This window comes from Melopsittacus undulatus, chromosome 7, assembly GCF_012275295.1.
Source record: "Melopsittacus undulatus isolate bMelUnd1 chromosome 7, bMelUnd1.mat.Z, whole genome shotgun sequence".
In the NCBI taxonomy this organism is placed as follows: Eukaryota; Metazoa; Chordata; class Aves; order Psittaciformes; family Psittaculidae; genus Melopsittacus; species Melopsittacus undulatus.
The window spans coordinates 31,101,130-31,113,893 of NC_047533.1; the positions used below are offsets into that span (position 1 = coordinate 31,101,130).

Genomic DNA, 12,764 nt, shown 5'->3' on the forward strand with positions numbered 1-12,764 from the left:
CATGTGCTACGTGCTTGAGGCATGAAACTCATTTTGGAGGGAGCCGAGCTGCCTTCAGGGCCCGGACCCCAACTTCAAGGACCGCGTCCCACTAGTCCCGCTACCGCCCATGGGAGGCGGCGGGAAAGTCCCCTTTCCTGACAGGCCCGCAGTGACGGGTCCTGTAGGACCCCGATGGGGGTTATCGCCCTTCGGGCAACCCTTCCCCAGCCCGACTCTGTCCGGGAGGCGGGCAGGCGGAAAGTGGGAGGAGCGGCCATGCCTGAGAACCCTGTCAGCGCGGGAGGGAGGGGACGGGGCGGGCTACGGCGGGGTGCGCGGCCGGGGCTCGGGCCCCTGGAGCGAGCGAGCGGGCGGGCGGGAGGGATGCGGTGCGGGAAGATGGCGGCACCGCCGCCGCCGCCTTCAGCCAGGGCGGCGGGCACCTGGGGCGGCGTGCGGCGGCGCTGCCAGCGGCTGCTCTACTGGGTGCCGGTGCTCTTCATCTCCAGCATCCTCTGCTGGTCCTACTACGCCTATGTCACCCAGCTCTGCCTGCGTGAGTGCACCCGTGGCGGGTCCCGCGGGACGTGGTGGGTGCCGCCGCCGCAGCGGTGCCCCTTTCCCGAGCCCTGCCAAGAGGGCGCACCCGGAGTCCCGACGCCTGCGCCTGCCGGGACGGGGCCGGGGCAGCGGCGTTGTCTTGTTTGTCAGCGCCGGGGCGCCACTGCCACGCCCGCGGCTGGGCCGGGAAGGAGGCTGGGGCTGTTCCGCCGTTTGCGGCCGGCGACCGGCCTGGGCTGGGCTCGGCTGCTGGGTTGAACTTGGCTGGAGGCTGTCGGCGCGAGCCCCCACGGGCCGGTCCCCCTGCACGGCTGGGGACGCGCTGGGCCTCCGTGCTGCCTTGTGCCCCCCGACCCCCTGCGTGTGTTTTGCACGGGAGGAGGGAGCCGATCACACGGGGCTTTGCACGGGCGTGAGTTCCTCCTTGGCGTTCACCGGGAGTGACTGATCACACCCCACCTGAACACGGGAAGTGGGGACTGTGCCGCAAAGTTAGCGCCCGTTCGCTTTCCCTGTGCTGCATGAGGGCATGTACGTAATGTGGTTACATAGACAGACATGTAGGGTCTTCTCTCAGCTAACCTGGGAGCAGGAACAGGTAATGGGAAATCGCCGTGCCACGCTTCAGTCATCTAGAAAATGCCCAGCTGTCGCAACTTCTTTGGCATCAGCAGCTGGAATTCATCCTGGAGTCACCCCGATCGTGCCCCTTGGCTGCTCCGTCGCGTTAGGCAAATAATCGTATATTGGAGACTGGATGTGATCTGAGTATCTGTGCGAATTCGAGCAGTCGAGCCAGAAGGATTTACTAAATGACAAGCTTGCTAGGCTGCCTTGAATCAGTTCAGTTTCTGTTGCGTATATCCTGTAGAAAACACTGTAATCTTTGCATTTTAGAGGGTAATGCAGTGTACTGATGTTTCATGAGCACTATATGAATGGCATGAAGTAATACAGATTAGCTGTTGTCTCCCCTTGCTATTGCAGGTGAGGTTCACAGTGACTGTCATTTAGCATGTTTAAGGAACAGCAATGAGGGGAAAATACCCAACTAAAGCTGAGTGCACTTACGTGCCTGTATAATTTTGCCAGACTTCAGCTGTTCACGTTGAAAATCTCAGCAGCCTGGTACCTAATTTTGGATTCCCTTTTTTACTTTTTTTTTATTATTATTTTTTTAACAAAAGAATGTGATAAAATTTTTGTCCTACAGATGTTTGGCTGAGCAGTTGAGACATTAAGCACCTCTGGTTTGGAGGGAGGTATCAAGATTTGGTGTGGTTCCTATATGGGAGGTGGGCTTTTTATATCTTTGGGTTTTGGTTTGTTTGGGTTTTTTTTGTTAACAACATTCAGATCTGTTAGTTTTAAATGCTGTTTTTCAACTAGAAACTGGGACTTGGGTTGTGAGAAGAAGCTGAATGAGTGAGCCTGGAAAAAGGAGCTGTAAGCTGACACATGGAGGGCAAGAATGTCTGGGAGGAAAGTGGCCCTATAGTTAACATCTGTCCTAGTGTACACAGCCCCGTAGTGCTTGTGCAGTACAGTAAGCCTGATTCAGGCACTACTGTTTGAGTGATCTACTGTGTTTTTTTTTTATTTTGTGTAATTTTGTATAGCAGAGGATGATTGTGGTTTTGCTTACCTGAAAGCAGGTATCTCTTAAGGAAGTGGCATGCTCGAAACTTGCTTTGAGCTGTGGTACTATAATTCCTTGAGAACCACTCAAAACAAAAGGTATGCAATGGGAGGGGAGGGAGAGGGAATCATGGGTCTCTGTTAAAACATCTTCTACTGATCTCTTCTCTATGGAAAAAGATTACTTTTGTTCCCTACCTCATCCCCACCCCTTTCCCATTCTGTCTGGCTCACCAGTTTTTGAATTCAGCCTAATAGTTGTCCGCAAGTTCCACTAATTCCATATTTTATCTGTGTCTGGATGTTTTCCCTCAGTTTTGGCATATTAAGATAAAATAAACTTATGTCTTGTCTTACTGATGAATATTTAGTGTAAACAACAGAAGGAATAGCTAACAACTCTGAGAATGAAAGCCAATGGCAGGAATAGACTGGAAGCATTTCTGCGCTTTGAAGCCAGCCTGTCTACTCAATGTGTTTTTCATTCCCATAGCACTGATTGCTAAAGAGGATGCATATAGCTGCTTATTTTACTGCAGCTTACTGTCATTGATGCTAATGATGCAGGGAACAGTGTTAACCATTGTGCAGGAGGACTTGGCAAAGACTTTGCACAGTTGTAAGTGGTAAGTCATAAGCTTTTAATAATGAGGAAGTGTTTCAAAGCTAGTATTTTGAATGTGTTTTCTGCAATTTCAACCAAGTGTTTTAAGAGGGAGATTATATCTTTTTTAAAAAAGAAAGAAGTCTACTAAGATGATCCCTTTCATTCCTAAAGCTGAGTAGTTAAACTACTGAATAGCATTTTAGAAACAAAAAATAGTTTCAGAAACAGAAAAAGGAATCCAAAACTTTTAATTGTAATATTACCATATCTACTTTTTTTAGTGGATTCAGTTAAATGCTTGTGCTGCTTTAACCTTTAATAGAAAGGAGAAGGGTGTTGAACACCAGTAAATAGTTTTCTTCTTCCTGCTAGTTATAGAATATGGAATTAAATGTGCAAATGAGTTGGTTTTAAATCATCTGACTGAGAATTCCTTCTCTAATCTGCTTTCATTCTCTTGATTTTGCTGATATTGTCAGTCACAACCCCTGTCTGACAGCAGTAGTTGTCTTTGTCCCCAAAATAACTTTATGCTTAAAATTAATGGGCCTTTAAGTATGCCTTCCTTTAAAAAAAAAACATAGAATGTATTTACGAAACCTGTAGTTGCAGATTTATCATTATTCTTCAAAAAAGTTGTGAGGAAATTATGGGGCTGTACAGTGGTTACACTGAACTTTGGTAGCTGAAGCTGCTGAAATTTCAGCCTAGGATATATGGAACAATAGTAGCATGTAGTGCAAACAGAATTCTTTCCCCCAGCTCCTGCATCCATGTGTCTTAGAAAATACATATTTGATCCAGTAAACTATATGCAAAGACAATAATTATTCTTATGCCTTCCTTCTTAGGTGTATCTCTAACTTGGGTTAATAGACCTATAGGAGACTTGGAGTAGTTTTTCACTCCATTCTTTGGATAAGGTGGAACCAGTAGTTTTTTTGCAGTTGCTAGTAGATGTTGGTCAGATATGTTTTTTACATACTCAGATGTTGAGATCCTTTTTGGTTTTTTGTTTCATTTTCTTGGCAGTTTGTGATTTGGAGTTGCATATAAGAAGGAAAATGGGAAAATTTGGCAGTGCTGTGGTAGATGTTTGTAGTGACAATACTGGCTGCGCTGATAAAAAGTGAATATATGTTCAGTTTTGATCAATTTTTACATGTCACTGATCTTAATTCTAGGGATGCCTTTGCTCAGGGGGTCCTGTCCAAAAATGCAGCTTGAATTTGTAAGTTAAAGAAGGAAAATAGATTTGCTGTGGAACATACAAATGAACAATAAGCACTTTCTAGCCACTTAAGTGAAGGGAAAGGAAGGAAATACTGTCACCTGGGGAGCGGTTTACTCGATTTGGTAAAGAATAAATGACTTCAGCACAGTTGAAGAGGGGGACAAGACATTCACAATACAGTCAGAGATTCTCATAAGCCTCCTCTCTGGTTTTGGAGTAGAATATGAGACTGAGATCTGGCCACAGCTACCGTCAGTGTGGAACAGGAAAATGTGTAATGACATTCAGCTGCTAAAGATGTTAATGATCATGAATGAATCATTTTTGCTGGAGGATCAGATTGATTAGTGCTGAATTAAGGGTTTTGACTTTCTTTAACATCAGTGGAATAGAATTACAGCAGGATAAAAAACTGCTTAATACATCCCAGTATAGAGGCAGAATTAATGAGTGCCCTGTAGGCATGGTGCAGTGTCATCAGGGTATCAGAAGCACAGAAAATATGGAAACAGAAGCTGATGGAGAAAAAAACAGGAAGGAAAAAAAAAAGGTGAGGCCCAAGATTTGATCAGCTGGATTTGAGTTCTTTGCTCAGGATGTTCTCCACATGCATCAAAGGATGGATGGTAATTCCTGCTCATGTCTTTACAATCATGTACATCTTACATTTGGTTATAGAAGTACACGTACATTGTAATATTGCAGTTGGCAGTTGCCAAATGCCAGTTAAATACCCTGGCTGTACTTTGGCTGCTAAGGTAGCAAAAGACTGGTCAATGCAGATTTGATTATTTTTATGCCATAATTTGCAAACACCACATTTTTTGTCCTCTTTGAGTTCCTGGTTACTTTCAGGAAAGCTTCAAAACTGGCAGATGAAGCAAAATAGGCTTCTGAATTCTAGCTGGTAGTACTGCTGTATGTTTCTCAAATTTAATTTAAGTTCCTTCTCAGACAAGTGGCAGCTGCCATTCTCCACTTCTGAAACTGAGCTCAAGTCTGTGTTCAGCATGACTGGTTATCTCTCCATGTACTTCCTAGCATACTTACTACCTATAGGTTTTTTGCCTTGAAATTCAAACCATGGCTTTAAGTGGAAAACATGAGGTCTATGGTGAGGATATAATTGTTAGATAAGATTGTGTTTTCAGTTAAAGATTGAACAGTACTTGATACATAATAACTTCTTGGGTATTCTTCTCAGGGCATACTCTGTTTGCTAAGAGCAATCTGGTCAACAACTTCTTTAGAAATAGCTTTCACTCTTCAGTCTGTGTGACTTGGAAAGTAAATGGGAGTTTGTAAAGCAGAAAGATGGATCAATCTTTAGTCATACTCAATCCAAAAGCAGTGGTGTCATGATCTTAACTAAAAAAGTACCAGATAGCAGCTTGCTGCTGGGTTTGTGTATGGTGATGTAGGTTTGCTGTGCACAGGGTTAAAAGCAATTTACTGAAACATTCACAAATACTGTCAAATCCAGATGTATGGGTTATTGATAACTACTTATGCCAACCTTCAGTCTCTGAGAAATATTTCTGTTACTTTTGTCCTGATGTGAAGAACTGGTGGCAGTCTCCATGTCGTCACTCAGTGCAAGCCACCGCTCTTTCTAGGAAAGGCAGTTTTTCTGTCTAGTCAGTTTTTACTGTAAGCACTGATTTATTTTTTTTCCAAAGAACTGTTGCAGGCAATGATAGAACACTTGTCACAACTATAAAACACTTTTATGTGTACGGAGAGCTGAGTAAAGCTGCATCTATAGATCAGTGTTTCATAGTTTCAAACAATGCTATAAAGATAAAATATGTACTTAGTTTTGTGGATCAGAGCCAAGATGTTAACTGTATAAAGTTTGAGAGAAACAGCTATTTATAAATGTGGCTGCAGAGTCTCTGAATCAGATGTATCTTATTTTCCCATTCTGAAGTTTTAAATATTTAGCAAATATACTTAAAATATAGAAGCAAGATTGTGTATGCTTTCATCAAAGCTTTAAAAAATTGCTTTCTCCTATCCTTTTTAATCTAACCATTTAGTATAAGGTTCAGGAGCTTGATTTTGGCTTTAAAGTAAAGCAAGATTTAATGTTAGAAAATTAATAACAATTCTTTAGGTGAATTTTATCTTCCAAAATCTTTTTGGTTTTGTAGTAGCAATGTGTCTTGCCATGTCTCTAGTTACATGGTGACAAATGCCTTAATTTTTCCATGGGTGAGCAAGAATAAAGATTTCCAGAGAAAATGAGCCACAGTTCAAGAAATAGGAAATCCATTTCTATCACTGAATTAAGGTCTGACCCAGTGCAAGGGGCCTAGCAGTGTGGCTTCTCTTCTTAGCAAACTAATTAGGTGATGAAGTTGTGACAGGCAGGTTCGAGATACTGTAGTGCCTCTTTGCTTGCCAGGGCAACATTTCTAATGCTGCATAGCTTTCTCCCAGTGGGGAAGACTACCAGCAAGTGTGGGATGAATTTTCCAGGCTTCTCTGGGTGTCCTTTCCATCCTGGGTTTTTTTCTGTCTTCTGTAACACAACTTTCTGTCCTCAGTCATTATTGATTTTTGCAAACATAGGCTGTTCAGCAGCACTGACTACTCAATGTGCTGTTCCTGTTTCTGGCTGCCTGGGGCTCAGGATAGCAGGGAATGATGTTTCTGGCTCAGAAAATTGGCATCTGTGTTGGCTGAAGTCCTGCATACGTCCTAGCCTGATCCCTAATTCTGATGAGCGCTGTCTGCAAGCTGTGTAATGAAACAGAGAGGCTCTAATTATGTGATAGTCTGCTAGTACTGAACTGTAAATGGCATCCTGATGCTTTAGCAGTGGAAGGCTGATTCTTATTGAATGCAGTACCTGAGGCGAACAGAGCTGTAACTTTGTAATGACTCCTGGAGGACAGGTCATGGTTTTATAGTTACGTCCATCCCCGAGTATACAAGAGTATCATTCCATTTCCCTTTCCCAGATTGTAGAAATTGCTTAATGGTTAGGATTGGTGTGTCATTGGTGCGTATTTTAAGCTATTGTACACATAAATGCTTTTTACCCTTATTATTGATATGCTATTTGACTACTAGTGAGTGAATTCACAACATTGAAGCTGATATTTATTAATGACAGGATGCACAGCCTGACCTACTTTTCTGTGCACTATCAGCAGTGAATATAACCCCTTGCAAGAGAAATTAGAGAACTGGCATAAAGATTAGTATAAATGATTCACATAAGACTATAAGATTGAATATTACTGAATAATATAGCAAATCTGTATCGCTGAAATCTACTGAAAAATATAAAATTTGGTTTAAATAAATACATCAGGTGTGCTGTTCAGAAGGCAGGGAAAATAGCAAGTGTTTCTTTGATCAAATCCAAGATTAGAGGAGTTCTTTCATGTTAGAAAATTACTTTCCATGGATTTTTGTTAAGCAGCTCAGCCAGTCTCCTCATGAACACCAGCTGCAGTAAGTGTGGAGAAAAAAGATGGTAAGATTGAAGATGCTGGCATCTCTCTTCAGCCTTGCCTTTTCTACTTTAGTTTCTTAGACTTTGTAACTCAGGAGTATATCAGGTAACTTTGAGTTATACTCAGGTGCTAGAAGAGATTAAAATGACAAGACGTATAAAAAAAAAACACCAAATCAACCAAAAAAAGAAAAGGTTCTCACTCTGCTGGGATTAACTGGCATCTTTGGGCACTTACGTTTTAGCTTTCATGGTCTGCAGCTCCTGACTGTCAGGAACATTTGGCTTCTAAGCTAGATACTACAGAAGGTGAAAAGGCAGTCTGCCGAGCAGGTACAGACTCTGAAGAGAGGGCAGAAGTTGTGAAGTGGGCTTGCAGCCAGCTGAAAATCTGAATTTGGATTTTTTAGTTGTATTAGTCCTTTACTTACAGACGTGGAAAATGTGAAACTCTCCAACACATTCATTAATACATTTTATCTAAGGTTGGAGGTGTGTGTGTGAACGATGACAGCTGCTTTCACAGCAATATTCTGTGCCATTCCCTTGTTAAGAGAGAAAAATATCACAAATCATTGTGAAAGGTTGGTGGATTGTAGTTTGAAACTGGTGATTCTGCAATGTGTGCTTGACTGTGGCTTTTTAATTAGCAGAGAACAGTTATTCCAAGCAGACTGGCAAAATTTCTGCACACTTTGCAGACCATACCAAGTGGAGAAATTAAAATCAAAATTTGAGAAGTGGCTAGTTTGTCCTATCAGAGAGCTCCAGCACCTTTAAATTACACATGAGCTCTAAAGATGTCTCCTGTTTTTTCTGTTGGTGAATGACTGTTTGCTTACAGTTTTACAGTTCTTCCACATTATTGTACTGTTGCATCCCTGCTTTTCAGATTTAAATGTGTATGCGTATTCCCTCAGTTTCTCTCTAGGGGTTGTCTAGATAGATTTAGCTTATCAAGCTCTAAAGACTTCTCTTAGCTAAACTAGAAAATTGAGAACAGTCCCCAGGCTTTCTTTACAGGTGCAGTCCCCAGGCTTTCCCCCTGTTTCTTTACAGGTGCATGACTTTGCCCTCATTGAATTTGCTAAAGGTGCTGTTAGCCCATTCCTCTAGCCTGTCTGGATCTTCTGGATGGCAGTCCTGCACACAGGTGTATCAGCTGATGTCATCTGTAACCCTGATAAACGTTTACCCTTCCAGGGCATTAGTGAAGGTGTTGAGCAGCACTGGTCCCATGGTACATCCTTACATTGTGCAAGATATACTTAAATAGCGACTTTCACTGTCAACATGCCTAAGTTTACTACATCAGAGTAGGACAGTAAGGCTGCTTGGCCTTTCAGTAGGAGGTGCCTTGTGCCTGCTGTTTGAAGAGCAGCCTTGTGCAGCCATTTTTATTAGGACAGCAAGAGGGGATGAGAAATCCATACAGCTACTGTCCTCTTGCTCACAGTTGTAGATGCCAGTATATTACAGTTTGTGGGCTGCTTAATTGGGATGGGCAGATGTGTGGTTTGGGTGGAGAGGAAAGAGCACCATGAGGTTTTTGATCACTTGGGAGTTTCCAGTCTCTCTGAGTTACCCATTGTGGGGTGGTTATTTTTTAAATATGACTGAGGGTATAATATAGGTGTAAAAAAAAAAAGATCTATTCTTTTTCATAAATGCGGTGACTGATACATGATAACTGTGTCCTTCACTCCATGCCTGACATACTTGCGTCTCTCTTACTATCCCCAAATCCTGTAATGTATGGACAATTTCTTGATGGAAATGCAGCTTTTGTCTACTTCATGTTTTTATGCCTTGGAGATCTAAAGTATCACTGAGTATTGCTGCAAAACCACTTCTGGAGTCCGACACCTCTGCCTCAAGAACGTAACGTGTGGAAACAGTAAAGCCTGTACAGTCACAGTTAAAGAAATAACTGTTCTGCAGAGGTGGTTTTTCTTTGGGTTAAACTTGAGTAACTTCAGATAGATGGAGGTGCTAGTACTCAGGAACTTGGCCTGGAAATGGGAACCAAAAAACCTGATAAGCAATCGGCATTGTCTGCCTATTCTTGCAATGAATGTACACAGCATAAAAGCAGGATAGTGTGTGGCCTTAAGCTTGTATTTTTTAGTCATTGCTCTTTCCACTTTCGTTGAAGAAGAGAAGTTTAAAATATTCAGTTACATCATTTGCTACTTAAACATAATTTTTACTCTGTCCTTTTTTCTCATTTTCCAGTGACAATGACAAATATTGGAGAAAAAGGTAAGCTGATTTTTTTATTAGCTGTTTATAAATGGAATTCATATATCAAGGTAGTTTGCTAGTAATATTGAGATACATGTCTAACCTGTTTCAAGTAAGTGTACTTTTTTGTATTCCTCGGCTTCTCTTATTATCCTGCTCTTCCTGAATATTGCTTTTGCTATTCCAAATCAAGATTAAAAAAAAAAAATAGAACTTTTAACTCTACTTACTGGCTTTCTGAAGTGTCAGCTAAAATAATCTTTATATTCTGCTTTTAATTTTTTTCATTCAGAACAAGTAATGCTCTTGTAAAACCAAGACTTCTAAAGATGAGCTGTTTTGTGCAGAGTGCAACATATTTAAATGGGAGGTGATATTTTTCTGCATTTCTTCTGTCTTTGAAGAAACAAGCCATCAGATACATAACTTTTTAAGAAGATAATAAAACTGCCTGATTGGCCATCATTAGAGTTTGTACCCCAAGGCTGTAGCATGTTTACATTGTTTTTCCAGATGCTGTTTTAATACCACAGCACAAAACGGCAGTGTAAAGTGTGGTGCTGTGAAGGTTTTGCAGGAAGGAGCTGGGATTTAAGAGGCAAACTGTATGCATTTTACTCTTGCAGAATTCCAGCAAGTTTTACTGTGTCATTGGTGACTCCCTCACTTCTTCTAAGTGTTTACTAATTAAAAGACCCAGTGGAGCAGCTGGTGGGCCAGGGTCACTTTGTGGTGCAGGGAAATTGGTGGGTAGGTAATCGGGGAGAAGCGACTGATCAGGACCTGGGTCAGGTTGGAGAACTGAGATGCATGAGTGAACAAGAAGAGCTTAAATCTTGTGCTGACTCTAAAGGGGAAACATGGGGTAATGTCTTCAGGCTAAAATTTTGTCATCCTCCAGCAGTGCGAGTTTTTTAGTGTATGAAAAGGAATTTTCTTATCAGTTACCAATATTCTCACAACAATAAAATATTGATGCAGATTGGTAAATGGATAGCAAACAGAACTGATGTAACTTGCCCTACCTTTCTCTCACTTAATGCCATGATTAAAAATACTGATTTAGTTTGAATAAATTAGGGGGTTTTTTTAGTTGATAGAAATGTTTTGGTAAAAACGCAGACTGTTCCTGCCAGATGCTTGTGCAATAACCAGATGGTCAATTAATGTATTATGCTTGATGGGGAGTCCAGTTCCATTGCTTACTTATATCGATGAGATTTTTTTCAGTTTATAGACATGGCATATGGCTCTTTTCCCCTGTCATCCCAAAAGCTCTCTGCAGGGTTGCTCCTCGTATTCTGCTAGCTTTTGTGTATTATTTTTTAACTGCCTAGTGAATAAGAGTAAATATTTACTGTGCTTCTGCTTTTTTTTGAGTAAACAGACTTCAGTGCCAGAAACATTTATTCAGTGTTACTTTTGAGGCAAAATTATAAAACCCAATAACATACTGACCTACTGTTCGTGCATTTATACCCGCTATCATACATGTGTTACAGAAAGTTCTCTAGCACTGAATATCATTATGTATGTAAAAACATGGGCTAACCATACAAGGGCAATATTTCAGATTGTATAGTGAAAGTACACAGCTTTCCCTTTATGATGTTTTTTTTTTGGTGATGAATTTATACAAGTTGTATAAACTCTATTTGACCACATAGCCACATATAACCTTGAGCTGTCTATGATCGGAGTTCATCTGTACAGCACAGAAATAGTATTTTTGACTGTTGCTGACCTAGCTCTCCTCTATTTGCTGCTTCTCTGCCTGAGTAAAAAATAAATTCAACAAAATAATCTTTGTGTGTTAGAGCAAGTTTATCACAGGATACAAGTATTGGATTTACTGTAGTGACTTGCTTGGTGCAGTGAGAGATTTTAAATGGAAACACCTATCCATCCATGGCAGGCTCTTTGAAAAGATGTTACCTTTTGTGTTCTAGTAAACCAGCTCAGCATGGTAGGTGTTGAGTGGCATGTATTAAAAAAGTCAAAGAATAAATCACTGGCTATGAAGAATGTCAGTAGCAAGTGAATGTTTGAATTTAAAGAACCTGCAGGTTTTTTAAAACCACCCTACTGTCCTCCCTCTTAAAAATTTAGGAAAATAAATTAACTGGTTATGGTTATTGCTCAGGTACTATATGCATAGCCACTCGAAGACTCCCCTGGCTGTAGTCATTGTTGAGGTAGCTGTACTTCCTTTTGTGAGATTTGCGGGTTTTGCTTTGGTTTTTTTTCTTTTGCATGGCTAGAAGTATCTGTACATGTTTTATAAAACTAAAAAAGAGGTGCATCAGTTAAGTAGGATTTAAGGAATGCATAAATGCTTGCTGAAGAATTATGGGGCTCTCATAGGCTATTAACTGTTCCCCTCAAACTTTTGTAATGTCTGTAGCCTGTATCATGACTTTCCCAACAACATGTCTATTTGTCTCATGTAAAGTTGCAGTGCGGTATTTTTGTTGTTAAGCTTTTGCAGAGGCTCTATTTACATCTGTTAGAGTAACTATCTGTAATACATATAGCAGCCATTTGTAAGTACTATAGTATCACTTGTCTGTTTGTATTAATTCTGTTCCTTTTTTATTTTAGTTGTGTGCCTGGTTGCTTACCACATATTTTTCATGCTGTTCGTCTGGTCATATTGGAAAACAATCTTTACGCTACCAATGAATCCTTCAAAAGAAGTAAGATAAAACTTCACTTTTGTTTCTGAAGTAGCCTACTCAAATGCCTGATTTTGTAGTTTTTGAATATCTTAGGCTCTGATCTCATGTAGTTTTACACTGTAGAAAATACAGATGGTCGTTAGAGCTGCTCAATAGCAGTAAGTCATATTGCAAACAGCGTAATGACCAAGACAAAAAAAAATACACATTCTCTAAGCTTTAAAGGTTCTTTAATTGCTTTGTAAAAATACATTGTATTTATGATACTAAGAAGAAAAAAGCTCTCCACTTGAAAAATCAGAGTTATTAAAGCTAGCAGCCTAAATCTTTGTATGGGGCACAAAATTGATTTAC

General features: G+C 40.9%; 1 protein-coding gene across 1 annotated transcript in view; it reads left to right on the plus strand.

Annotated features, from left to right (window-relative positions):
• The first annotated feature begins 376 nt into the window (after nucleotides 1–376).
• Nucleotides 377–12,764, plus strand: part of ZDHHC2 (zinc finger DHHC-type palmitoyltransferase 2) — a 35,249-nt gene continuing 22,861 nt past the window's right edge. Inside the window, exons 1-3 of the mRNA XM_034064946.1 lie at nucleotides 377–538; nucleotides 9,724–9,750; nucleotides 12,334–12,428. Coding sequence (XP_033920837.1) covers nucleotides 382–538; nucleotides 9,724–9,750; nucleotides 12,334–12,428 — 279 coding nt within the window. The 5' untranslated portion in view covers nucleotides 377–381. The remainder of the gene's footprint in view (nucleotides 539–9,723; nucleotides 9,751–12,333; nucleotides 12,429–12,764) is intronic.